We start from the raw sequence: 27611 nt of genomic DNA, 5'->3' as shown, positions 1-27611 counted from the left end.
CCAAACTCGGGACTTTAATTCATTTGTTTGTTTGTTTAGAGTGTTTAGACTCACTGCAACAGAGAAATGGGAGAGCAGGAAGAATCTGAGGGCACCTAATGCCTAGCTCAGTTAGAGAAAAGAGCCCAGAGAGGACAGGGGACATGCTCATGGTCACACAGCTAGTTAGGAGATGAGCAGAAATTAGAGCTCTGGTGGTTAACCCCTGGCTCCATGCTCTCTCTTCCTGCCTTCCTCACTCAAGGAGACACTGATAAAAGCTGTGTCTGCCTTGAGCGAGTTCTTATGAGCATAACACAAGGCTATCTGATAAAGCATGAAGAATAAAAAACTTCTATAGACTAACTGCACCTCTAAAGAGACCCTTGTTTCTGTTCCACCTGGTAACCATCTAACTGAGATAGTGGAGGCCGTAAGAGTCTTACATACATATAGGGTTTTATAATAGACTTTTCTCCTCTATGTCTTCCTCATTTATTTCTTCTATTTTCAATCCTACAAGTCCTTCACTAAATGTCGGTTTGGGATGTCAGCAGAAACATGGTATCTGGGTTCATCCCTCAACTTCTCAGAAGAATGGGGAAAACAATAAATGGAATATAAAATCAGCTATAAAGTGGAGAAATTCAAATTGCAGCTCTATTTGTTTGTTGAAGGTGTAAAAATTATCAAGATTTTTATTAAGACAGAACAATAAAGGCTATGAACACTGGAAGCAATCATCTGTGACCCAAGAATTAAAGAAAAGCCTTGTCTACTGGGTAGCATGGTGTTTCAGGACCATGGACAGGGGCGCACGGTCAGCCGCCAGGCCCCCGAAAATTGTAATTTACAGGTATCCCGCTAAGAGAGACGGTCCCCCAATAATGTCTTGTACTTTGGATCTTCTTCTTTATGGATCTCCTACAGTGAAAAACAAGTGCAAGGATAACCCATGTGGCCGGGGTGAATGTCTCATTATTCAGAGTCCTCCCTTCTACCGCTGTGCCTGTAAACACCCTTACAAGGGTCCAGGATGCTCTACAGGTAAGTGTTGGCGTCCCCTATTATGCTAGGTTTTCTCTGCTCTGGCTTGCACCTGGAGTCTCTGCACCCTACTGCATGGCAGTCCAGATACATTCGAAGTTTTAATAATATCCAATATGGCCATTATAACTAGGACTTTTTAAGATTCATCGTACCCAGATAGCTCTTGAGAACTGACTCCTCTCTGCCCCTTTCTTTTCAAAAAGAATCATCTTGAAATTCACTTCCTCCAGGAAGTCGGCCCTGGTCTATTCCTGGAATGGCCCAGGTAGGGGAATACATCTATATTGATTCACTGCCATGAGTCAGGCATTGTCTAATGAGATTTACATTCTCTCTCACATTCTCCCAAAAACGCTGCAAAGAGTTTTACAGATGAAGACACTGAAGTTCGGAGAGGTTGATTAACTTACTCACAGCCACACAGCTGTGAAGGGGCAGAGTCAAGTGTCAACTTAGTTCAGACTGACACCTAAATTCCTTCCCAGTCCATTCTCTTGCTATTTTTTTTTTACTGAGTGACCCAGAGCCATCTACTTATGTACACTTTTGTACATGGCCCCCATCACAGTGCTTCGTTCATGTCTGTATATGTCCTTAAAGTTAATATGTACATATACTAGAGTGTCAGTGGGTCTGTCTTTCCCCCTTGGTTGACTCATCTTTGGTGAAAGGATGGACACCAGAAGAGTGCCACCGGTGTCTCCTCATCATCTCAGATGTAGCAGCAATTCCTTCTGAAGAGCCTTCCTGGCCCCACTTCCTGTGTTTGCAGTGGTTCCTGTGTGCCGGCCAAACCCCTGCCAAAATGGCGGCACCTGCTCCCGGCATCGGCGGAGATCCAAGTTTACCTGCACCTGTCCCAGCCAGTTCAAGGGGAAATTCTGTGAAATAGGTATGAGTCTCTGCCCCCACTTTCGCAGAAACTCTGGACCACAAGTGAGGCCTTTGGAATCCTTTTCTGATTTGGTTTTGTTCCCAGAATGAGATTCAAGTTAAGATTCCCAAACTCTGCTATTGCCTCAGCCTTCTAACCTGAGGGCCTAGGGTGTGTCTGGCTCAAGGAATGTAATAAACTGTGTTGTAGTGAAGGCAAATCAGATACACCTGGGCATCCCCTGGGCTTCAACCCACCTGCCACCAAGTTCTGTGTGAACCAAAATTAAGGAAGTAAGTTCCCACCCCACCTCCCACAACAACTATATTCTGTGTTTTTATATTTTTATTTTTATTTTTTATTTTTTTACTTATTATTATTTATGCCTACAGCACCTGGTCTTCCTAGGTGGTCTCCCATCCAAGTACTAACGAGGCCCGACCCTGCTTAGCTTCTGAGATCAGACATCAGGCTTGTTCAAGGTGGCATGGCCATAGACTATGGACTGTGGCTCCACTGGGGTACGAACCCAGGACCTTCTGCGTGTAAAGCAGATGTGCTAACCACTCTACTATGCAAACACATCCTATTCTGTGTCTTTAAACTGGATTAAATCTGGAACATTCAAGACACCTTCTTTCTAGCACATTGTGGTAAAATCTCAGGGTGATCAATATTCAGGCCTAATCCTCTGATAGACCCACCAAATTCTTCTTGGGAGCAGCAGGCCAGTTGCTCTCAGTTCTCACATCCCTGCCTGCTCTCTCTGAGGTTCCGATGACTGCTATGTTGGTGATGGCTACTCTTACCGAGGGAAAGCGAGTAAGACAGTCAACCAGCACTCATGCCTTCACTGGAACTCCAATCTCCTCTTGCAGCAGCATTACAACATGTTTATGGAGGATGCTGAGGCCCATGGGATTGGGGAGCACAACTTCTGCAGGTAAAAATTACCTTCTTCCCTATCTTCAGTCTTGGCTGCTTGTCAGTGTAAGGGTTGGTTTGTCCCTTTCCCCTGCTCCTAGTTTTCCTAGATCAGTTTAGGAATTTGGGGTTGGAACACCGAAATTCATCAGCTTTCTCTCTGGGAAGACTTTCATACTCAAGGCAGGTTAGGTTATGCTGTTGTAACAAGCAATCCCCAAATCTCAGTGGTTTGATTACATCAAAATTCATTTCTTACTAATGTTATGTGTGTTGTGTGGTTTGGTATTGGGGTGGGGGGATCGTGCTCCACAAAGTGACTCAAATATCCAGGAATGGCAAGAAGACACTAGAAAATGGAGCATGAGTTTTGTTTTGTTTTTAGTACCTCAAACGAGAAATGACACATCATCTCTGCACACATAATTTATTGGCCAGAAGTAGTCAGAGGGTCCCAAATAACTTCAAGGGAGAAATGTAAAGGAAACAGTGAAATGTCTGGTGAGCATTACAGTCTCTGCCAAAAGGGTGCTCAGGTTTTCCCAAATAAATATAATGCCACTGCTCTCTCTGGTGATGACAAGTTACCTTCTTCCCCTTCTGCTGCCTCCAGACCATTCCGTTGGCTTCTTCTTACTGTTCATTGTTTAACCAAAGCCAGGGACATTCATGATCTGCACATAAAGGGCAAGAGTTCTTTGCGTGGCTTTAAACCTGTTCCATTAAACAAGAGGATTTCTCTTGTGCAGAATACAAGTGACCTTCCACTGCCACTCACCCCGAGCTGTCCCCTTCATGGAGCTGTCTTTGGGGCGACTCCCTTGGCAGCCTTTCTCAGAGAATTCCTATGCATGGAATTTAGAGGTTTGGGCAGAGAAGCCCTACTTATACCATGTGTCTGTGGCTATTTCACTTTTCTGACAAAAAAAAGAATCTTCAACGGGACCTTGTTTCTTTTCCTGTAAAATATTTGATATGTTTCATGGATCTGGAACAAGGCTTGTGAAGTGCTTCCTGGTCATTGGGATTTTCCTCTGGAAGTTAAGGTTTTACCAAAAAACCCTAACTGCCCTAATAAGCTAGGGTCCATATGTGGTCCCAGGGACACACAAGAACTTGGTACTCTTTTAATCAAAGGTCTTTTAATGAGATCCAGTGGGTTTACCAAGCCTTGACCCTGGGTATTATTTATTCTTTTTTATTTTAGAAACCCAGATGGAGACAAAAAGCCCTGGTGTTTCATTAAAGTAAACAATGAAAAGGTGAAATGGGAGTACTGTGATGTCTCAGCCTGCTCAGCCCTAGGTAAGACCATGGCTGTCCAGAGACCCTGGTAGTGGGAAGGATGCAGACCCATAGACATGCATTCCTGACATTCCATCTCTCCCATCCCAACTGCTCCACCAATCCTCATCCCAGTGATGACCTAACTGCCTGATCTTCTCCTTGTTTGGGATGCTAAGCAGGTCGTGATGCCTTTGTAAACTTGGGCCAGTGGTCCAACTGTAAACTCATATTTCCTGACTCTGAGTCAGTGCCCTCAGCAAAATATTTATCAATTGCTTGCCATGTGCCAGGAGCTATGCCAGGCTTTGGGTGTACAACAGTGATCCAACATCGGCTGGGCCCCCGTGGCTTCTTAGAATGCAACATGATCTGAATTCTAGCCCCACAGTCTTCCTCTCAGGCTGTCCCGCCCACCTCTCCACCCACATCTAGAACGATGCTCCCTCCCGCCCTGATGAATTGAATCACTTGCCTGAACAGTCTCACTTCTGTGTCTTTGCTCTTATGGTCACCTCTGTCTATAATACTCTGTTCGTATCTGCTCATGTCCATACTCAACCATTCTTTGAGAACCAACTCAAGTAGCCCCTCCTCCAGGAAGTCCTTTGTAATTTCCCAAGGGCAGAATTACCTCTCCCTCCTTATAAATCCCAATGGAATGGAACAAGTCACCACCCTTACAATGCTTAACCGCTCTCTCCCTTGTATAACAGTTATCTGTGCAAGTCTCTTATTGTCCCCACTCTACTACATCTGGGTATCTTTCCCTTTACAACAAAAAAGGCTCCCAAATATATGTGTATGTTAATGAATAGCTAACTACATACCAAGTGATGGATTTATATTTACACACACATATCTTTGTGTGTGTATATACGTCAAAATAAGAATGAAAAAGCAACATCTTTATTGTTAATTCTGTAGACTTGCATTATATTTATCACGTATTCAACAAATATTAATTGTGTACCTACTGCGTGCTCACCCTGCATGCACCAGTTTCTTAGCTCTGGACACTTGCTAAGCTAATGGACTTGGTGTCATACCTCTGACAAGGTCCTTCTGAGGACCTGGAGGGAGGGTGAGTGAGTGGCATGATTTGTCTTTCTTGTGTCCCACAGATATTACTGACCCAGAGAGAAGCCCCATAGAGCCCCTGATGGAGCTTCCGGGGTTTGACTCATGTGGGACGACTGAGATATCAGAGAGGAAAATCAAGAGGATCTACGGAGGCTTTAAGAGCACGGCGGGCAAGCACCCGTGGCAGGTGTCCCTGCAGACCTTGCTGCCACTGACCGTCTACATGCCCCAGGGACACTTCTGTGGGGGGGCGCTGATCCACCCCTGCTGGGTGCTTACTGCTGCCCACTGCACTGAGTAGGTGACTGCTGGGGGCAGCGGTCAGGGCGACCTGAGTCTATGGGGCTGTTCTCCCCTTCCCAACTGATCAGCATCTTGGCAGGTCTAGCAGGATTAGTGGCTCTGATCTAGCTCCAAGAGTAAAAGAGTGGTTCTTTAAAACCAGGTGGAAAAGACCTATGATGTCTAGAATGCTTGCTTACCTTTGAATTATATGTATTATGACATTTAATCCACAAAACAATCTACCAGAAGACAAGCTGAGGGAGGACAGAAGTTTTTATCTGTTATTAATTATAGTGTCCCCAGTGCCAAGAACAGGTTTTGGTACAGAACAAGTGCTCAGTAAGTGTGCAATGAAAGAATTGATTGCTACTCTCATTTCATGAAGGCGGACCCTGAGTCTCAGGAAGGTTTAGCACCTTGCCTTACGTCATGTGGAAAGCGGGCGAGTGGGATGTGAACCCAGATCTACCTGCTTCCTTAACCTCTTCAGTCCTGCCATGGACAGAGAAAATAACATGCTCTCATCTGATGCCATCACCAGTGAGCCTCCCGGGTCAGGTGTCTTCAGTCACAACTCCTTTGTGCCTCAGAGTAGACTGAAATCCACTGGGGAGCCTGAAGAATCACCACCTTCCCTGAGTTCCCCAAGTTTAAGGTCAAGGCTGATCCCACGTAGCCCAGGTTTTGGTGGTAGCCTTAAAGGTCTTCCAGTCCATGCTGTTATTAAAGAATTTCTTCAAGGATTCTAAGAGATGTTCTTCAAGAGAGGTCATGCATGCAATATCAGCACCCACCAAGAATATTTGTTCAAGATATTAATTGGCTGCTTTTTAGAAAAAATCATGGGGAATGAGAGGTCTCCCAGGAAGCATGGGATATAAGTTATAGCTTACATTTAGAGACTGTTCCATTAGTAAAGCAGTTTCCTCACATTACTTCATTTGGACCACATAGCAGAGTTCTGTGAACAAGACGATGATTACAGATGAGGATGCCAAGGCTGCAGAAGGTCGGGTCATTTGTCAAAGGTCACACAGCTCACCAGGAGCAGAGCCAGGGTTTGGTTCCAGTCCCTCAAGTGGCAGGGCTAGCCCCTGACCATCTTACTTTCTCTTGCAGCATAAAAGACAAGAATCTAAAAGTGGTGCTAGGGGACCAGGACCTGAAGAAGACAGAATTCCATGAGCAGACCTTTGGGGTGGAGAAGATTTTCAAGTACAGCCACTATAATGAAAGAGACGAAATTCCCTACAATGACATTGGCAAGTCTCTTCTAATGTAGATCTCCTGTGGGTCTTGTCCTGGGTGGATTTCTCTGCTGGCGGAAAGTTGAGGTTTGGTTCTGTGTGTTCCCTCAAAGACCCCGTAAAGTAGAGAATTTATTCCAGAGCTTTTTAGTTCTTAAATCCCAGTGTTGTGAATAAATATGCACCAGCTCTTAAACTGAGGGGGAGAGATGCTAGGAACATGTCGTCGAAAGAGCTCAGCCTTGAACTCCAGCTCCCCCACTTACTAGCCAGCTTCACCTCTCTTAGCTTCGGTTTGCTCTTCTATAAAATGGGAACACTGACATATAACTTGCAGCTTCCTGTGGGCTGGGCGACATAGTGTCCATATGAACATGATGCGCACGTGTCCCCACGCACGTCTCACGCCTGGTAGGCAGCGATATACTTACTGAGCTTTCTGCTCAGTTCTGCACCCTATTTCTACATTCACAATACCTCTCACTCTCTCTCCTTCCTTAATATCTTTTTTTCCCCCTCTTGAGGCTTGTTTTGTTGTTGTTTTTGTTTTTTTTTTTAAATGGATTAGAAATGATTTTAAACTCAGCTATTATTTCTTGATGTCGCTCTCGGCCCGAAGTGTTACTCCTCCCCAGGCTGAAGTTAAAAGAATGAAATGACAGAGGAAGAAGTTTTCCAGGCATTGGAAGTGGACGTCGCTCTGACCACCTTCCGATCAAGCTGAAGCGTTATCATCACCCATTTATCCTTTCTCTCTCTACCTAGCTTTGCTCAAGCTAAAGCCGGTGAATGGTCACTGTGCCCTGGAATCCAAATATGTAAAGACTATATGTTTGCCTGATGGTCCCTTTCCCTCTGGAACTGAATGTCACATCTCTGGCTGGGGTGTTACAGAAACAGGTGAGTCTGGCCATGCATTCTCTTGAGACTCAGGTGAGTTACTTCAATCAGGGGGAAAAAAGGATCAAACTCAAGTGCTCTTCTGAACTTGACATTAGTGTTATACTCAAAGCATATTATCAAAAGAGAGAGATTGCCTTCTCTCTCAAGATCTAGTTAAATCTCATTACCTCCAAGGAATGTGCCTTGCTCTCCATCTGTTCCTGTCTCCTACCCCTAAATCCTTGACTTTGGTCAAGCATTCATCCTTTAACCACAAAGACCTTTCTCCTTCCCTCGGTAGGTTAGAAAGAGGATAAATTGGAAAAAAGATAAATTTTGGAGTCAGATATGTTAGTGTCTTGGCTTTGCCTCTTGGACAGCTGAGTTTTAGTTTTCCAATAACCATATGTACCTCCTAGGTTTGGAATCATAATAGGTGACAGAATTCTATAGAGATACTCCTTACGTCAGCCTCTGGAGGGCAGGGGTCAGGTCTCATTTATCTTTGCTTCTCCTGCAGTGCTTTGATCAGGTTGCTCCACATAGTAGGTGTTCTATAAAGTTTTGTTAAATCGAGCTATAGATTTGTCTCTAGGATTTGGTCTTATCTTAAAAAGTAACCAAAGGGTTACTTTCCTCACAGTACTGATTAGATTATATCCTTTAATATGTGAAACTCAGAAGTGTATTTTAAATCTTTCTCAAATACTCAAAATGGATTTCTCTTCCCCACAAATCTTGTCTTTAATAATGGAAAGCTAGAATCACTTTAAAATAGGCCTATATTCATAAAGAAAGTGGACTGTATTATAAAAATTTGTCAGAGGACTTGGAGGAAAGAAGAATTTGGTTAATTGGATTTAGGGTTAACCAGAACCTTTTCTGTAGCTATGTTCATTAAAGTCCATCTAAACCTTTAAATATCAGCATACTGACCAGAGCAGATTAAGCAGAAGAGAAGTTCTTTAAGGGAGGAAATGTCTGCTCTTGAAAGCAGGTGATCTAGATCAGGGGTCCCCAACCCTTGGGATGCAGACCAGTACCAGTCCTTAGCCTGTTAGGAACTGGGCCGCATAGCAGGAGATGAGTTGCGAGTGAGGGGGTGAAGCTTCATCTGTATCTGCAGCCGCTCCCCAGCACTAGCATCACTGCCTCAGCTCCACCTCAGATCATCAGGCATTAGATTCTCAGAGGAGCACCGGTCCCTGGTGCCAAAAAGGTTGGGAACCACTGATCTAGATGATCAGGCAGGGATATTCAGCTATCATTAAAAATCTCCTGTGTACCAGCATGGGAAATTTAAAAATGGTTTAAGGCACCCTCCCTGCCCTCCCAACCTCATGGTCTAGTTGAGGAGACAGAACGGGGAATAAATGATTCTGCCCCTTTGTGACAGCACAGCGTCGAAAGTTCAGAAAGCCATGGGCAAAGTCATGGGGAAGGCTGTGGGCAAAGAGCCAACGGCCTTGGAAAATGAGGCTTCTCTGCCCATCTCCTGGAAAAGCTCTTCCTTCCTGAACTCTGAGCTCGTGGCCCTCTTCTTACCTCTGCTGGCTTCTGGTGGGGTGGGTGCCATCCTGGTCCCCACAGTGGTGACCTCTTTTCTCTGTCCCACAGGGGAAGGGTCCCGCCAGCTCCTGGATGCCAAAGTCAAGTTGATCTCCAACACTGTGTGCAACTCCCGCCGGCTGTACAACCACACGATCGATGAGAGCATGATCTGTGCGGGAAACCTTCAGAAGCCTGGGCAAGACTCCTGCCAGGTCAGAGACTCCGATGGCACTTGGAGAAGGAGAGGCTGGCGGGACCTTACACTGGGCACAGAAGCCCCTAAGAGTCCTGGGCTGGGAAGCAGTTTCAGAGGACCCCCCTGCCTTAAAGAACAGGCACAGGCAGCCATAGCTGTCCTCTGCCAGATTGGAACCCACAGCAATCCAGGATTGCTCAGCATAATAACCATAGTGGTCACTTTCCCTGCATTGCCAAATTTAATTCTCATGACACTCTAGCCAAGGGGGTGTCGATGTCCTCATTTGACAGATATATGATCAAGATTTGACATTATTTGTGGGTCTACTATATTGGCCGATAGCACGTGGTAAGTAGAAGAGCAGGAATTTGAATGATAATGGTCTGTGGGACACCCAAGCCTTTGCCACTTTGCTCCACTGTATTAAATGTGAAGATAGTGCTTGTGACCTCAGTGCTGGGCAGCAAAGACCTATCCAGAAGACTAGTGGCTCTAAGGGGAAAATGAGAAGCCTAGAGAATTTACAATGTTAGCTAACTGATCACTGGGATTTAAGAGAGTGTGTGTATGTGTGTGTGTGTGTGTGTGTGTGTGTGTGTGTGTGTGTGTGTGTGTGTGTGTGTGTATAAGAGAGAGAAAGAGAGAGAGAGAGAGGTTGATTTAGCCCTAGCAATCTAAGTCTCTCTGAGTGAGTCCTCTGTGGCCACAGTCAACATAGGGCCAGCATGACATTGTCCACAGTCTTAGACGTTAGGGAACCTCAAGCTGCTGAGGTCTGTGATGACTCGGAGGCTGCTGGAGAGGGAGTGCTGAAGTGACCTCAAGCCCTTGCCCCAAGTCAAAACCCACTCCCCATGGTCTCTCTCCCTGTAGAGGTCACATTACACAAGAAATGTGCTCCTCAGATTCCAAGAAACACTTCGATTTAGAATTTCTTGCTTATTGTCCTCATAAACTGGGAATCCCAGCACAGCCCCATTCAAATTCTAACTTCTCCCTGCAAAGGGACCCAACAATAACCTGCTGGCCATGAGCCCACTTTGGGATGAGAAATCGTAGCCACTCCCTCCATGTCATGGCTCTACTCTGACCCTCTGTCCCTTCCCGAGGGGCCACCAGTACCCACCTACTCAAAGGAGGGGCATAGACAGATGGGTGCAATTTGTCAGATGCCCTGGAAGATATGTAAGAGAGCAGCTTCTTCAATTCCCCTGTGATCCAAGGGCTTCCCTTGCAGGCTGCGGAATGCAGTTGTGGGTTTGGAACCTGGTTCTGTCCTTCAATTTATGATCTTTGGCTTAGTCATCTCAGGATGCTACAAAGAATTACTGCAGACTGGGGGCTTAAACAATAGGAATTGATTTCTCCGAGTCCTGGAGGCTGGAAGTCTGAGATCACTTCTGGCGAGAACCCCCTTTGGGGGGCAGACTGTCGTCTTCCTGTTGTGTCCTCATGGGGTGGAGAAAGGTAACCCTCTAAGGTCGCTTCCATAAGGGCACTAATTCCATGCAGGAGGACTCCACTCCTGTGGCCTAATCACCTCCCAAAGGCTCTTTCTCCTATTACCGCCACATTGGGGGGTAGGCTCCAATGTACGAATGTTGGGGAAACACAGACATTCAGTCTGTTGCACCTGAATAATTCTCCACTCTCAGGGGCCTAATCTATAAATGGAAATGACAAGTCCGTAAGCTCATAAGGGCGTGGCTGAGGTCAAAGAGAGAGCTCGTTCAAAATCCCGTCAGTGGTAGAGCGTAGGCAGCCGTGTGTGGTTGAGAGTTACCATGCTCACTGTTCTCACGCCATCATCCTCGCCATTTTAACTGGGGGCTTAGCGTGAACTGGATACTGCCTTATGTGCTCTACAAACCATCCTCGCAAGAGCCCTGGGAGTAGGAAGGCAGTTCTGCTGCTGTTCACGGTTCACGATGTGAGAAACTGAGGCCCAGCTGGCTCGCAAGGGGTAGAACTGATGTGGAACCCAGAAGCACTAACCCCACAGACCATGTCGAATGTCTAAGCCACGCTGTCTCCAAGCCCCGCCCTCCCCACCCTGTGTGTGTTCTGTGGGTCCCCGAAGGACTATATCCAAGTAGGGTACCCCCACCCCCACTCCAGGTCCCTGCAAGAATGAGAGGCCGAGGGCCCCTGAGAACTCCCAGTAGTAATGCCTGTGTTAGCCAGAGTCACGACAGAGTCGGGAAGGAGGGGTGTGACCGTGGCATTGCAGCTTCTCTGCTAAGCTCTGACTCAGGGACCTAGGGCGGTATTTGCTTCTCTCCCTTCTGAGTCTATGACATGAGTCATAGGAAGAGATCTGTTGCCACTTTGCTGAGCAGCCCACCCTGTCACCCTCTGGCGTCCCCTCATAGGAGGTGGGGGTACCTCTGAATATATTTTGATTCATAAAGCTGAACTCACACGTCCTTTTCCCTTAGGGTGACTCTGGAGGCCCTCTGACCTGTGAGAAGAATGGCACCTACTACGTCTACGGGATAGTGAGCTGGGGCCTGGAATGTGGGAAGAAGCCAGGGGTCTACACCCAAGTTACCAAATTCCTGAATTGGATCAAGGCCACCATCCAAAGGGAGTCTAGCTTCTAAGGTGTCTTCCAAACTCTAGAGCCCATCCTCCTTAGCACCCAGACAAGGAGAGGCTTCACGGGCAGCAATGGACCCCATTGGAGCCTCCAGGAGGCCATGCAGCGAAGTGTCCATGCTCTAAGCAGACAGCTGCTGCCCTGCCTGAGGAATCCTGGACCAGCATCCCTGACATTTCATCAGGCTCCCTCCAGAGTCACCCAAGAAATGATATTGTTTGCTTCCCTTCAAACAATTGTATCTTCGAGAAAAATCAGTGTTTATTGACTGCCTCCAGCTCGGACATTTGCAAATGTGGATTTCAGAATGCCCAGCGTCAATGAACATCTTTATTCCTCATCCCGAACGCTCCAGGAACACAACAGAACCAGTCATCCACTTCGAGGTATTAGATAGAAAACCAAAAATACAACATTCTCCATCTGCTTTCACAGAGCTGTTATTTAATAAAGGCTGATCAAGGGCCGAGCTGGTGTGCTGTTTGTACAGCTCACCCAAGCCGAAGCCGTCTAAGCAAGCACGTCTCTGGTGTGCAAATTTCCTCTCCAGCTTTTCTCCCGAGAATCCTGGGTGGACACTGCTTGCTCACAACAGCAGAGCCTTCCTCCTTTTGACGTGCAGAATCTCCATGGCATCTGGGTTCACATCCTCCCTCTGATTAGCTCCAGTCTTCAGAACCTCTGGCCCCTCCTGTAGAAATCAAACATTCCTCCCTGAGCCAGAACGGAGCCCCCACCCTGCTCCCCCAAAGATAAGCTGTCTAAGATGCCCAGGAGCATTTAAAGTGTTCACTCTCCCCTTCCTTCCCCCTCCTCACCGCACCCTCCCCCGCCCCCAGAAAAAGGATCCTCAAGGAAAGAATGAGAAGCAAAGCCAATTTCTCATTTAGATGTGGCATCTTTCTTCTGAACAAAGTAGGGTTCAAAACGCAGACTGCTGTAGCCAGCAAGTCCCTGACCTTTTCCGAGAGTGTAATGAGCAGGCAGGCAGCCCCAGGATTGATGCAACCCTGGCAGGTTCGTCCCTGCCGAACTAATGGCTGTGACTTCAGAGAAAACCCTGCAGGAAGTTTAACCCGGGTGTCATCTGCCTGGTCATCTCAGACCCAGGAAATTAGGTACCTTGCTCGAGCTGCCTTTCACACTTCTTTAGAGCCACCTGATCTTTGGCCAAAAATAAAGTTTGCAAAGAAACAATGAGTTTGCCTCTCCCCATGTCCCCGCGAGCCGAGGCGGGTTTGCAGCTTGCTACTTACGCAAGCGCCCTGGAGACCCCGGCTCCTCGCGTTGGCCAGTTCTGCAGCCCGCCGAGCCATTTCCACTTTGTAGGAACCAGGAGGGGTCCAGCCAATACCTCTGGTCAGGTTCAAGTCTGATTTGTACTTGACCTTGGGGGATGGGGGGAAGCAAGAGGGATATGTCAGCAGGGTCGGGGGTAATTTGGCCACAGGATGCACAGGCTTAAAGGTGGCTGCAATATGGAGAATGTGTTGTTAGAAAAGCCAGGAAAAGTGGAACAACTCACCTTAGCCAAGAGCCCCCTGACACTGAAGACCCAGTGTGCTGTGAGCTAGGCCAGCATGTCACTCACTATCCCTTGCATCTTTCCCTTCAAGTGAGGGCAACAGCAATGGGGGTGGTGGGTAGGGAGACCTGGCTCCAGTCTGAGCTCCTACCTTAACTAGCTCTGTGGCTTTGGTTATTCCCCTTCTTTGGGCTTCAGTTTCCTCCCAGAGAGAAAAGTCTAGGGCTGGGTGAAGTAACTACTAAAATCCCTTGGAAAGTGTGGCATAGCAATCAAGAGCGTGGGCTCACACATCAAATCAGATGGGGTTCATATCCCAGGTCTGCCACTCATTGGCTGTGTGACCTTGAGAAAGTTACTTAACCTTTCTAAGCCTCATGTTCTTCATCTGTAAAATGGGGCAATAATGGGGTTGTTGTGAGGGCCACATGCCAGGCACCATGCTTGGAAAGCATTTGGCACAGAGCCTGGCCCACAGCAAGAACTTCATAAATAGCAGGTATTGTTATTATTTCTTCTAAAACTAAAGTGTTAAGTGTCCTGGATCCTCTCTCAGCCTGGGTCCTCCCAGAAGTGACATGAATGTGGAATGATGACCATCTCCTTTGAAGAGGCACCAAAGGGCCTCGGCCAGGCAGGTGAGGGCAGCTTACATCACTCTGCAGCTGGTGGGCCTTCTGAGCATGCTTCAGGCCCAGCTGCTCCGGGTCGCAGGTGGGCTGGGGCAGAGGTTGCCTGTAGCACACGTCGCTGGCCAGCTGCTGGCTCCTCTTGGCCTGGAGAAAGCCAGGCTGGTCTGCACGGCTGTGGAACTGGGACCGACTCTTAGCAAAGTCCTTCCTGTACTCATTGTCACTCTGGAGTTTGCCAACGCTGAGGAAATGTCTCATCCTTGGGTCGTCGTCGATGCTGCGGAACCCGATCTGCAGGCCTCGGTCCCGCAGGAAGGCCTCTTTGTACCGGAACTGCAGGTCAGAAGAGCAGAGATGGGTCAGGGTGCCCACCTCTCCCCCTGGAGCCAGCCTACAGATGCTCAGCAGGACGTTCAACAATGCGTTAAGGGCACAGCTCTGGATTCAAGTAGACCTGGCATTTGTATCTCCCTCTGCTACCTTCTAGCAGTGTGAGTCTCTCTGAGCCTCAGTTTCCCCACCTGATAAAACTGGATAATGAACCTCCACCCCACTGAGATGATTCAGTGAGATGGGGGTTAGCTTCATGGCTGGCACTGAGTGGTGGCTACTGGTATTATTGCTGCTGTAACTCATAATCCAACAGGAAGGGAAGTATGCCCATTCTTTCAGCAGCCGCTGTTCCTTTGATTCTTTTCAGCTTTCAGGAACCCAGTCCAGTGCACCCCAAACCCTTGATAGTGAAGAAATGGATTCACTTTGTTTTGCTTTTTAAACTTCTGATCCATTAAAATCCAGTATGTGACCTTACTGCATGAAACTGGTACGTAGTAGTACCACATGCATTTGAAAACACCCAGCTGGCCTCCCCACTGTTCAATGAGATAAATGCACTGGTCACATGCTTGGATGTCACAATGTCCAACTGCTAAAAATGTTTCCAAGTGCTTGCTCTTGATTTCTGTACTCATTTCATTGTGGACCAGTAACAAGCCATTTGTGAATGCTCACAGAGCTAGTCAAAGATGCCTTCCGCTTCCATAATAACAGCTGCCATGTGTTGAACATCTGCTATGTGCATGACACTGAAAACCATTTTTTTTTCATTCCTACTTCAATCCTGGGAGATAAGTATTAGATCCTTATCTCATAGATGTAGAAATTTGAGTTCAGAGAATTTAAGCAACTTGCCCAAGACCTCAGAGCCAATTCCTAAGTCGACAGAGCCACAATCTGAACTCAAGTCAATCTAGGGGAAAAACCCAAACTATTTCTACCCTTTCACACTGCAGTTCAGCTAAAAGAGTCCATTATTAAAGATCAACAAATCAATAACATGTTAATTGACATCTAGGTACACATAAATCAGCTTCTGAGAGTGACTCTTTTAAAAGAAAGGGAGCAGAAATAACAACCTTCCCCAATTCCATATTTCTGGCTAAGAGTCTAGAAAAGAAAACCTATTTTTTTCTTTCATTTGAGACATTTGTTAAGTTTTGGTTCCTGGTGATTTGCCTTTCAACAGAGGTGGGGAAACCAGAGTAAAACCTATTGGTCATAGAAGGAGAGAGTGCACGATCTCTTACGTCACTGGCGATCTCCCTGGACGCCCGGGCAGTCTGGAATGGGATGGCATCTAACCGGAAGTCATAGCCACCAGCCCGGGTCTGTTCCCAAGAGTTTCTGTAGGCTTTCTAGGTAAGGAAAACAAAGAAATGAGTGAGCAGGGATTCACCCCATGTCTGCCATGTTCTTGGATCTCAGTGGGAGCAGTTCCTAAACCCTCTGCTTGGTTGGTCCCCAGAATGGCAGGACCCACGGCCCCGCGTCCATCCTGGGGACCTTCCCAGCTTTGGGATCGGTGGGGCTGGCCACCAAGGGTTTCAGCTGTAAGCCCAATCTGAGCATCACGCCTTGCTCTTGTGGGTTTTGGGGTCTGCGGGTCTGACCCAATTGCCACATCCCGTTGGTATCTGAGGCCCCCGCCCCACGCCGCTCCTTCCTGTGTTTGCATTTACTTCCAGTGTCTCAGGTTGGCAGCTTCTAGATGCCAGACCTCAAAGTTCATAAGCTCTGTTTCTTCCCACACGCTTAAAGTACTATTCCTTGGGTCCTGGTCCCCATGTGTTCGTTAGCTCCACTGACTTCCTGGGGGACCCTTGGCTACCATCAATGCCGTGTTACCCCATCACTAGGAACCACGCTGCATCCCATATGCACCCCTGGTGCCTGCGCCGAGTGAGGGAAGAGCCTTCATCTAAATTAAATTGAACGTCAAGAACCTGACCGACTTCCTGACCCACGTATTTCACATCTTCCGCTTTCACTTTTTTCTCTTTTCAAGTTGTTCTCGCACACCCTCTGGGAGTCTGTAATCACATCCTCTTAGTCCTCAGGCAGACCCACATACCGACAGAGGCATCAAAATCTCCCATGCCTTTATGTAGCTAATTTTTTTTTTCCAAGATAATGGAATGGCTCCATGAAAGGAGTCATCTGGAGGTCCCACTGGAGGATCTGTCCTTTATTCAGCCACAGAGAAGGGAGACAGCAGGAGAAGCACATCACCAGCAGATGACAAAGTGACAGCCCCAGATCACGTTGGTTGCTCGCTCTTTCAGTGAGACATAGCAGGTCAGGGCGCCCGTAAGAACCTCAGTTTTGTCACTTGGAAAGAGAGGTCAAGGCTAGGGCTCTGTTCTACAGAGGACTGGGTGGGGGGAATTAAGCAAAGTAGCAGTGGCAGATAAAAATATAAAAGCTCGACCCACCCTACAACTAACTGGGCCTGAAACTAGAAGGGATCACAAAGTGCTTGGGCCGAGCATGGTAGATCTTGTCATTTTCGTGTCCTGCTGCCCCCCTCACCTGTATCTCCAACATCCAACGCCAGGAACCAGAAGCCAAATATCTACTATGTTCAAGGGCCTTAAAATACAGAACCAATAATCACTGGGGTAATGACCTACTCGATGAATCTTAAACAGGGCCCAAATGATTAGATTTACTAGTCACTGTTGAGTTTAGCAGGCAAGACTGAGAGCCATCTAGAAGGGGAGGAGCATTCAGAAAACGAGAGATCGACCATCCCCTTTAGCACTGTGCTTCCTGTTTTGGGGATCCACAAACACTAGAGTAGCAAATAGAGTCAATCCCTTATCATTCTCTGGAGATCAGAGACCGTCATTGCCTTCCTAATAAGAGCCTCCACACCAGATCTGGACGAGACGATGATGCCAAACTTTACACAGCATCAGACTCCAATGTCACCCCAATTCGGTGTCCAATGTGCCCCAGCTTCCAAGTCTCTTTAGCTGAGAGTCAACCAGAGAGCGTGGCCCAAATTGGGGTTCTCGCCAAGGCACTGGCTCCCTTTATCTTGGTCACTTCTCCCTGTATACTATTTGCTTGATTGTCATCACTTCCTCCCTGAGTTTTTTATTCTGTTGAGGTTTTTGCCTTGCCACTGGGAGCCTTTAGATTCCGCAGGCTCTTTGATTTGGAACCCTGGGCATTCCTCTTCTTTATCACAGTGGGCACAGTTTTGTCCTCATCCTCACACATTAGAGTCATTTGATTTTTAGTTATTTCGGCTGCCTTACACATCTCAATGGCTTTCTTTGCCCAGGAAGGTCACTTTCCCTCCACATCCTTCTCACGCAGCACTTGATCCAATCATGCCTATTCTCCACGCCCCTGAAGAAGTGCTCTTTCAAAAGAGGTTCATGAGTTCTCCATGTCCGCATGCCCTGGTGGCTAATTTCAGCTCCAGGACTCTACAGACTGGCGTCCCTCGTGAGAGGAAAGATGCTTCTGTCACCAGCCCGGAATGGCTGCCCTCCTTAAGCTGGGCCCCACACGGACTGGCAGTTTTATCTCAGTTTCCAGGGCTGTGTGGGCATCCAATAGTTTCTCACATGGAGGCCTGGCCTTCCCCCATGCTCGAACCATTAATGAGACGGATGTTTTGTCCGAGTTCTGCCAAGGGGGAGGTCCCGCTTCCCCAGACGGAGGTCAGCCCACTAGAGCTGCTGTTCTAAAATTATCCGTCGCTCATCTCTCAAAAGCCTCGAATGGTCATAATAACTCATATTTACAAAGCACCATCGCATTCACCGCGTGGGATCCCACAGGGCTTTACAAACGCAACAAACTAATACACACGCTAACTAGAAGGCGCCTCTCGCCAACCCCTGCGAGGCAGCCACCTCTGGGGTGAACGGTAGCAGCTGTTGATCTGCATGGAGCCCCAGGACACAATGGCCAGGCCAGGGAGGGAAGAATGGCGGGCTCTGGGAGGCCCCACGCAGCCCCAGGCTGACACACTCAGCCTGTGTTATTCTGATCTGACAGTGTCTTTTGATCCCGCCGCCTGCGCTACCTGTTATCCCAGGATCACAGCTTTGCTGGCCGAGCTGCCGCCTATTCTATTACAACCAGGGGCCTCCAAACCCTGCTAACAACGAGCCTGGGTTTAGGAAACAGTGTCTTGGTTATGCATGCAAAGGGCACACACCCAAGGGAAACCGAAGTGTTGGAGGCCACAGCCCAAAGCACAAAGTTGCAAATTGTATTTGGACCTGATGGGCCACGATGGCAGCGTCCTTCCAAACTATGGGTGAGAGAGAGCCACTCTGAATGGCTAAGGAGGAGTGTCCCAGAAACAGAGCATCTACACCTGCCAGGCCAGGGCCACCCTTGTGAGTGTAACCCAGCGCCCCACTGAGCTCTCTGCAGCCGTGTCCACAACCAGAAGGAACCACAGACATCAGCAGCCCAGCTCCACCCTCATCTCACAGTTGAGGAAACTGAGGCCCAGCAAGCAAAGTGACTCAAAATCACACATGCGGTTTGTACCACTCGCTGTCTCCAGTGTTCTTTCTGTTCCAAGTTCTACTTCCCACGTTTTTTTTTTATCAACAAATAATATCCAGTTTGGGCACAGATAATCTGATAGGAACAGGCACATCCGATGAACTGCTGGTTCACTTACGTCACTCAGATGCAGGGCGTTGAGGCGGGCTCTGGTGAAATCAGGGTGGTCGGGGATCAGGGTGTATCTGTGCAGGGATTCCGCGTCCCCCGACCTGTACAGGCGCTGCGGGTAAGACAGACTCACAGTCAATGGAGAACTACGCTCGCTGAAAGCACAGGCGAGGAGCAGGCTGATCCCTTTCCTGCCCCTTCCTCTCTACTGCCCACCTGGCCCACAGGAGCAGAGCCCAGCCTGCATGTGCAGAGCATCCCTCCAGAGCCCACCATCTGATGGAGGGCCCACGTGGCCAGAGCCAGGTTGGGTGCTGCTTCTAAGTAGATCCTGTTTAAAATATTCATCAAGATCTGCTCCAAATGGGCCACAAATCAAGCTCCTGATTGGCCATACTTGTGCGCTTTACAAACAGTATAAGGAGTGTGGATACTTCAGGGAATCTTTGCAACTGAGCAGTGTTCAAGCTTTTTTACCAGTAACGAGATGCCTAAATGCCTTAACCCTTAGTCTTTAAATAAAATTAGTCTTTTTAAATAAAATACCTTAATACGTATTCAGAAAATTAAAGTTTTTGAAGTCCACCTGGGTCCCAGGAAGACACGATTTTAAAACTCGAGCTTTAACTTAGTTGCTATTTTCAGAGCAGTGATCTAAGAATTGCAGACACTTTTAGGAAGCATGTGAGTCTCATCTATTTTTAGAGAGGAAAGTTTAATATTTAATATTGCAATCCTTTCTCAAATTCAGTTTGGGCTCTCTAAATGTGAACTGGTCGGCACAGCATTTGGACTCTGTGTGAAGATGGTCAGCTTTGTCATTGTGTGTGTGCAGAGATAAATCCTTTGACAATTCCAGAGGAAAAAATATTTAACTTCCTATTCTTTGAAATAAATACAGGAGAGAGGAAATGGGGCTAAGTCATACAGAGAGTAAAGCAGAAAGAAGCTTTTAATATAGCTGTTCTTTTTTTTTTTCTCTAACTGGGTTATGTTAAGCTTAAAATTCCATTACCATCTATCAACAATTAAGATGTATTTGATCTAGTGTCTGGGAAAGGGTTGTCAGTAATATCTGCTATTGTTATTATTATGAATCAAGCCATAATAAGAGGCATTTATTGAGTACTTACTATGTCCCAGATACATGCTAAAAGTCAGCGCTTTTATTCATTTAATCCTCACTTAATTCACTTAATCTTTTGAAATGGTTGTGATCCTTACCCTCCTTTCCAACAAGAGGACAGAGATTAGAAGCGATTAAGTTACTGGCTCAAGACCGCCCAGGTAGTAGACAGAAGGTGTGCACTCATGTCTATCCTAATTGGAGCCCAGGTCCTTAAGCATTGACCACTGAGTAGCTCTACTTGCTACCCTGTGCCTGGGATGAGCGACGAGAAAACACCCACCTCACTGCAGTGCATGTAGCTGTTCTTGGCATGAACAAGGTCCGGAGAATCAACCACCGAGGTGAACTTGATACTGTCTGGTTTTTTACGGTATTTGGTCTGGAAGAGGAAGACAAAGGTTCCCACAAAACAGTCGAACGCTGTGTATCTTTTTGGATGCAGCTGCACCCCACCTACTTAGTACCGAATATGACAATGACATTATTGGAAAACGAGTCTCTCTTCTTGGTGGGCACGTAACAAGAATACAGAAGAAATCCAGGCTGCCTCTGGGATAAGGAACATTCTATATGTTTTTACTCTCCTGAAAAAAAAAAAAAAAAAGCGGGGGGAGGGGAGGGCTGCAAAATACCAGATCTCGTCACGAGGAATTCAGAAGCGGGCAGGATTCAGCATCAGTGTGGCCCTGCCAGGACTCTGTCCAAGCAAGTTCTGTTTTTAAGAAACTGACGAAGACAGCGCCACCCTCGAGAGAATCCCAGGGCGAGAACCCCCCGGCCAACAATACTATGGGAGTTCAGTTAATCAGTTCATGTAAGTATCACTGTGCAACGTTTAACCCATCTGGAATCAGAGAACCCCTGGACACTGGACATTCTGAGTAAATTCAGTAAGTGGGTAGCAAAGACTGAGCCCCACCCCCATGAAAATAATGAGTGTAGATCATAAATGTACATAACGTATCTACTGAGAACCTTCTAAAGCTTCTTCTTCCATCTTTCACTGCCCAATCTGGAACCTGTCTTTCGCTCCTCAGCAAGTGAATTCATTTCAAGAGAAATCTTGTTCCATTTTGGGATTTGATTAATGACTCCCCAAAAAACACTGGGAAGCCAGTGGCCATTGGGGCCCTCTTGGGACCTCCACCCCCGAAGCAGATTCAGAAGGCAATGAGTGCTAGGTTGCATTAGTGGTCGAGCTAGTTTGATGGTACCTCACTGATGAGTTCTCCAGCTTTCCTGGCACTCTCTATCTGCGGGGAACTCAGCGCCGGCCATCCTGTCCCTTTCATGCCCATCAGGTCTGACCTGTAGCGCAACTGCAGGAAGAAAAGCATTGGCTTTTATCAGGAGAGTGTCTAAGCCATTGGGGCATTTGTAATAACATTCCATCACGACATTTCAACATCTCCATTTGGAGCGCATTCTGCGTGTTATTACGTCGAATCGTTTGAATTTGTGCATTCTGCCAGGAATTAAATAATGGAGCATAGGTAAGATTCGAGAAGGCCACACCAGTGAACTGGCAGGACCGGAAGCGGAGGGGAATGACCCTGACCCGTGCAAATGACCACTTATAGGAGGAGCTGAGATGTGCCCAAGCCCAAGCACATCCGGGCGGTGAAGTGACTGACCGGCTGCTGAAATCGAAACATTGACACATGCTCAGTTGATAAAAGTGCTCTGAGCTCTGGATCAGACCTGTTCTGACTCAGAGCAAATCACTTTACCAAAATGTGACTCAGTTCCTCTCTGTGATGCCTGCAGGTCACAGCCACCGTGTTCTTATGAAAACACCTGAGGAGCCCTCGGGCAGAAGCCACTGTATACGTTGGATTTTTTTTCCCCTTGTGGTAGGGAGTGAGGGTGGGGAGGACAATTCTAGCAGGACTCTAAAAACTAGAATAAACTTAGATACAACCAGCTAATAAATAGTGTGTAAGCCATTTTAATCTTTCTGTGCCTCAGTTTACCCCCTCCCACTGTTACTCGTGATTTGCTCACATTGCAAAAATGGGCTAAGCCTTATCCATTTTTCTCATTTTAAGGGCTCAGAGGATGAAAAACTACATCATTCGTAGGAGAAAATCGTAAGCGTTGCTTAAAGACAACGGTCTAATTAGGTGATCTCCCGAAACCTCAGATCTCATCACCGTTCCTTTCTCTGCCCACCGTTACCTACAATGAGGCAGTCGCAGGAACGCGTTCCTACTTCTTTATGGAAATTAGGCATTTTTAAAGGTAGAAAAAGACTCTCCAAGGAAATCTAAAATTTGGACCTAAACAAAGTTGATAGCATTTCTCTAATTTAGATATAAGCTCTGCTGTAACGCCAAATATCACTCCAGAAATCAGCCTTTCGGCCTTTTTAGTTGTCTTTCATTTCAGGATTCACAGCGTTCCTCACAGCTGGCCTCAAAGAGGGCCCGTTTCTGATCTACTGTCTGCTGGTTAATGCCCTGTGCAAATTCAACTCTGCTTTCCAACTGGTGCAGGGAGACATCAGTCGGGTTCAGGAGCAGGTTTCAAAACCCCATGTCAGTAAGATGGCTTTTTAGACCGCGATCTTTCAGTCTACACCGGCAAAGCTTTTGCCTTCCACTCTGATAAAGAACAGAGAAAATTGGATAAATTTCTAAGTTAGAGAGAATAATCCTACAGGGCCTCTTCACAGCCGGGCCTTGCTCCTTTCATAATCGAGATGAAGTGGGGAACGCTCTTTCAACTCGTCTTTTGTTGAGCTGAGCAGTACAATCGCAGGTAAGTCAGAAAGCAAGATACGGGTTCCCCAAAGATCTGACTGCGCCTCAGACTCTCTTATAAATGGATTGTCTATTGATATTTCAGCTCCCAGCCCAGCTTTGACTATTCACACAGACCCTAAAAACAACATGCCTGCCCCAGACTTCACGATAAAAGAGGGGGAGGGAGGAAGGGAGTTGAGAAGGAGCAGCTGCTAGAAGATGGTTTCCAAGAAGGATTCTAAGATGATAAGAGACCTTCTCAAGCTGCCCAGCCGAATCTGGCATCCCCAGGTGGCAGCCTTGCTGACTTCCCTTGTACATATGAAGGCCTGGAAGCCACCTGCAGATTCGCGTTTGGGGTTTCCTGGCACCCCCATTTTGGAGCACCGTGTTACAAATGCACAAGCTGTAGGTCTCAGTCGCTGATTTCTAACAGGAATGATGCGAACAGTTGCACCCAAGAGGTGGCCAGGGGAAGGGTATATTTGTCAGAGTAATAAGGATCATTGTAATCACTACCTTGCATAGGGTGTATGCTGCTTTAGACTCATTAATTCATTCTGTTCACACACTGTCCTGCGAGGGAAGGGTTCTTATTCCCATCCACAGGACGATTTTGGTGTTCAAATGATTGTTCAGATCCTTAGAAGAGCCACTAGGAGCTGTCCTCTGGACATGACACTCTGGTCTTGAAGACAGCCCTCAGGAGCCAGGGCACCTGGGTTCCTAATCCAGCCACCCGGGGGAGCCAAGGAGCCAAGGCCAGAGTCCAGAAATAAGAGCTCGGCTTTGCCTCTTCTTACTGCCTCATTGTATGGTCTTGAGCAAGTCATTTCCCTGCCAGCTTGTGACGCTGGGTAAAACTCACTCGAGATTATAGGTGTATCAGTTGCTGCATCTGTAAAAATGGGCATAATACTAGTACCTATCTAGATATTAGAGATAGTTGGTGCAAAATATTTAAACAAATGCCTGGCCCAGAATAAGTGTTCCACATATCGTGGGGTCTACTGTTCACAGCATCTTTGAATCTGGACACCCAAATGAATAAGCTTGAAGTTTATATAACAATGCATGAAACATAAAATGGAACTTTAAAAATAAGCAATAACTTCCCCAAATTTTAATGCATATCCCGTTTTGTAAAATGGTAGCCTAACATTGCCAACTACCATTTCTTGGGAAAGAGTCTTCTTTTTAGACTGTTTTTCCTACCCCGTTCTTTTAATGTTAAAATTATCTTTCTTTTCAGAAGTAACAGAGCTATAAATGGTATCTTGGGGTAGTGTTTAGTTTTTGTTTTTGTTTTTGTTTTTTTCTTTTTCCTTACTTGGTAAAATAAAAACCTGACATTATGTTGATGCCACCATTTTACAAACATTGACCAACGAAGCCTGAAATCGGAAATTACCAATCAAATTGAAACTCTGTCCTTTTCGCATGGAGAGATGGAGGCTTAGAAAGTACAGATACTGCTGAAGGACACACAGCCAGGAAGTGGCAAAGCTGGGCTTCTAAAGCACATCTTCGGGCTCCCAGCTGGGGTCCTCTCACCTCTCCCAAGTGGCCTCTGTATCTTCATCAGAGGCCTGTCCGGTCTCAGAAGGATGCTCTCGTCCGCGGAGCAAGCCACTGACAAGAGCTCCCGAGCCATCCTACAAGCTATTCCTGGGGGCTGCAGGATGGCCTTCTCTCTAGTGGAAGGCCTTTCTAAGATGAAGTTAGATTGTGCTTCAGTAACCACGTCCCCTGTGTGAGGCCCAATGAACTCACCCTGCTCCATGCTGGACTTGATAGTGATTAATGCAATACTGCCGTTCCAGAAAATTGTAACAATAATTAGGTGACAATTAAATTCATTCAATCATTCTGTCATACTTAATCATCGATTATGTGTTTATAAACTCTGCCTCTGCCTTAACTAAAGCAAGAGCAATCACAGCTTGAGGGAGACCAGACCAGAAGGCGTGGTGTAGAGACCATACGCAAAATAGCCAGCACTGACTGGCATGTTTCTATGGACCAGGCGCTGAGTGCTTCATAGAGACCAGTTATCAACTGAGATTCTCAATCGGGCACAATTTTTGTCCCCCAGGGTACATTTGGCAATATTTTAAGACATTTTTGATTGTCGCTCTGGGGTAGAAGAGGTGCGATTGGTATCTCGTGGGTAGAGGCCAGGAAGCTGCTAGATGTAAGAAAGGCCCCAGGACAAGGAATTATCCAGCCCCAAAGGTCAACAGTGCCAGAGCTGAGAAATCCCGATATGGATGTGACCACCCTCCCATGGGTTATGTTCTAGAACGAGAGCACCTTCCTCGGGGCACGCCATGGGGCCCAGACGGGTGATGAGTGCGAAGCCAGTAAGAGCTGACCACAGCCACGTGATCTTCACCATGTCCCAGCGGAGCAAAACAAGCCTTGGCGGGGACATGGGACTGACTTCTGAAGACGCTGACTCCAGAGCCTTCCACGGTGACATGGGCCAGGCTGGCGCTAACCACCGCCCTGTTTGGAAGCATGGATTGCCTGCACTGAGCTCCCTGAGGAAGAGCAGCCTGGTTAAAAGCGTGGGTTCTGGAGCCAGTGTTGCCCCAGCACCTCTAACAAGGCCTCATCTTCAAAACAGGAGTAATGACTGTCCCCACTTCGCAGCGCTGTGTGAGGGTGATAGCGATGGCAAGCAGCCAGTACGGATCCGCTACGGTTAAAATTGCTCTGCCGTCATCACTATCACCCCTACCATCCGCGGTCGAGTCCCTCTTCTCTCTTGGGCCTCATCCCCTGCAACATCCTCCTCGCTCACCCACGTGCTTCCCTCTGGCCCTAAATACGCGGAAGCTGCCTCTGCTCTGGGCCTTGGCCTTTGAATGTGCTATTCTGCTTGCTGGAGTGCTCTATCCCCTTCCAGCATCTCCTTCGGTCTTCGCTCGGATGTCTCCTTTTCAATGGGAACTACCCTGACCACCCCTTTTAAATTGCACGTGTACAGGTAGACACACACATTCGCACCCTCCCACCCCACTGCCCTGCTTTGTTTGTCTCTGTAGCAGGTACCACCATCCGACACACTAAATATTTTACTTATTATGTTTTATCTCCCTCTCCTATAATGGAAGCTCCACGAGCACAGTTTTCTGGCTCTTTTGTTGACCGCTGTATCCTCAGCACCTAGACTAAGGCATGGTACCTGGTGGGTGCTCAATAAACTCCTGCCAAATGATCAATTGAATAAGTCCAACCTAGATTACATAGACGGAGCAAGTCATCCAGGCGTGGCGGGAGGAGGAAGGTCGGGGGCAGGTGTGTGATCCACAAGGCTCCACCTACCTCGCTCTGCAGGGCGTGAGCTTTCTTGGCCCAGGCCATTTTCAGGTCCTCAGGTAGCGCCGTGAACTCGTGGCACTGCGTCCTGTAGTCATGGTCACTGGCCAGGGCCTGGGCCTTCCTGGCGTGGACCAGGTGCACCATGTCCAAGGGCAGGTGGCACTGGGCTTGGCTGTCCACCGCCTCCCTCCTGTACTGATGCTCGCTCTGCAGCTGGCCCATCCGCCGGCAGTGCCGGAGCCGGGGGTCATCGTCCACGCCCCGGACCCCAATCAACCTCCCTCGCTCCTTCACAAAGTCGTGTCTGTAGAGAAACTGAAAGGGGAGGATCAGCCGGTCAGTAGCCGACATCAGTCTTGCTAAATCCTATTTGTGCCTTTCCATCGTAGACCCTAGAAAAATCACCTGTTCTTACACTAGGAGGTAATGATTATAATAAAAAACATAGTGAGGTTGGCATACTTCCTCCCTGAGGGATGAACAATTAAAACATCCCCAATTCCTCTTTTCTAATTATAACCAGATCCTCAGAACCAAAATAAGGGCCCTACTCCCCTTACATGTCCGGTGGCCAAAAGGAATTTATCAAAAACGCGTAAAAGAGAAACGTGGGCTTTATCTATTCGCGCGTGGCAAAACATTCAGCCCAAAAGACAGGATCCATTTATTTGAAGTCCACATTTTCTGTGATTTGTTTGTGGGAAAGAGAAAGTCACCTTCACGTCCCAAAGCTATGGACACTATCGACAGAGTGGCTGAAACACAGCTGGCAAATCTTAACGCCAACATGCGAAACTACAGAGAGCCAGGAGGGGGATGTGTTAGGGCTGTATTACAATTTCTACTGTGAGGCCTCTTTCTAATTCTGGGTGGAGTTAGAAAACAGGCTGTTCACACGTTACAGGGGGCGGTTGCCTAGACATCGCAATTAGACAGAAATAGTAATCTCCTTCCTGCCGGAGACCTTTGCCTGAATTTAGCTTCTCATTAACAAAAGCTTTCTTTCTCTCCCTCCATCAAAGAATCTCATTCATAACTAATATATTCTGCAGGTGACATCCTGTCTCACATGGTGATAGATTTGCTTTAATTCGGAAAATCAGCCGTAGACATCGTTTTACATGAAGTTAACAGAAATTAGGCAAGATGGAAGGTCATATCATTCAACTCACATCACTGGCTATATCTCCAGAGACCCGAGCAGCCTGGAAGGGGAGAGCGTCTATTGTCAGCTTGTAGCCTTGAGCACGGAGATTACGCCCAGACTCCTTGTATTTTGCCTACAGTAGGAACACATGTAGACCTTCTTTT

General features: G+C 47.3%; 2 protein-coding genes and 1 pseudogene across 3 annotated transcripts in view; 1 reads left to right on the top strand and 2 right to left on the bottom strand.

The window, feature by feature from the left end:
• HABP2 (hyaluronan binding protein 2) overlaps window positions 1-13151 on the top strand; it is a 36706-nt gene extending 23555 nt beyond the window's left edge. For both annotated transcript variants that reach the window (XM_011359272.2, XM_023530117.1), the window contains 9 exons: window positions 910-1026; window positions 1802-1921; window positions 2675-2846; window positions 4035-4132; window positions 5236-5491; window positions 6599-6741; window positions 7492-7626; window positions 9226-9371; window positions 11797-13151. In XM_011359272.2, the coding sequence (XP_011357574.1) occupies window positions 910-1026; window positions 1802-1921; window positions 2675-2846; window positions 4035-4132; window positions 5236-5491; window positions 6599-6741; window positions 7492-7626; window positions 9226-9371; window positions 11797-11961 (1352 nt within the window). In that variant the 3' untranslated portion in view covers window positions 11962-13151. The remainder of the gene's footprint in view (window positions 1-909; window positions 1027-1801; window positions 1922-2674; window positions 2847-4034; window positions 4133-5235; window positions 5492-6598; window positions 6742-7491; window positions 7627-9225; window positions 9372-11796) is intronic.
• On the bottom strand, window positions 2287-2402 carry LOC111739101 (annotated as a pseudogene).
• NRAP (nebulin related anchoring protein) overlaps window positions 12520-27611 on the bottom strand; it is a 68211-nt gene continuing 53119 nt past the window's right edge. Inside the window, 10 exon segments of the mRNA XM_023530121.1 lie at window positions 12520-12648; window positions 13117-13121; window positions 13216-13345; window positions 14136-14447; window positions 15701-15808; window positions 19108-19212; window positions 20510-20608; window positions 21444-21548; window positions 26304-26615; window positions 27473-27580. Coding sequence (XP_023385889.1) covers window positions 12544-12648; window positions 13117-13121; window positions 13216-13345; window positions 14136-14447; window positions 15701-15808; window positions 19108-19212; window positions 20510-20608; window positions 21444-21548; window positions 26304-26615; window positions 27473-27580 — 1389 coding nt within the window. The 3' untranslated portion in view covers window positions 12520-12543.

The sequence above is a fragment of the Pteropus vampyrus genome, unplaced genomic scaffold (genome assembly GCF_000151845.1).
Source record: "Pteropus vampyrus isolate Shadow unplaced genomic scaffold, Pvam_2.0 Scaffold46, whole genome shotgun sequence".
Lineage (NCBI taxonomy): Eukaryota > Metazoa > Chordata > Mammalia > Chiroptera > Pteropodidae > Pteropus > Pteropus vampyrus.
This window is presented reverse-complemented; position numbering and strand designations above follow the sequence as displayed.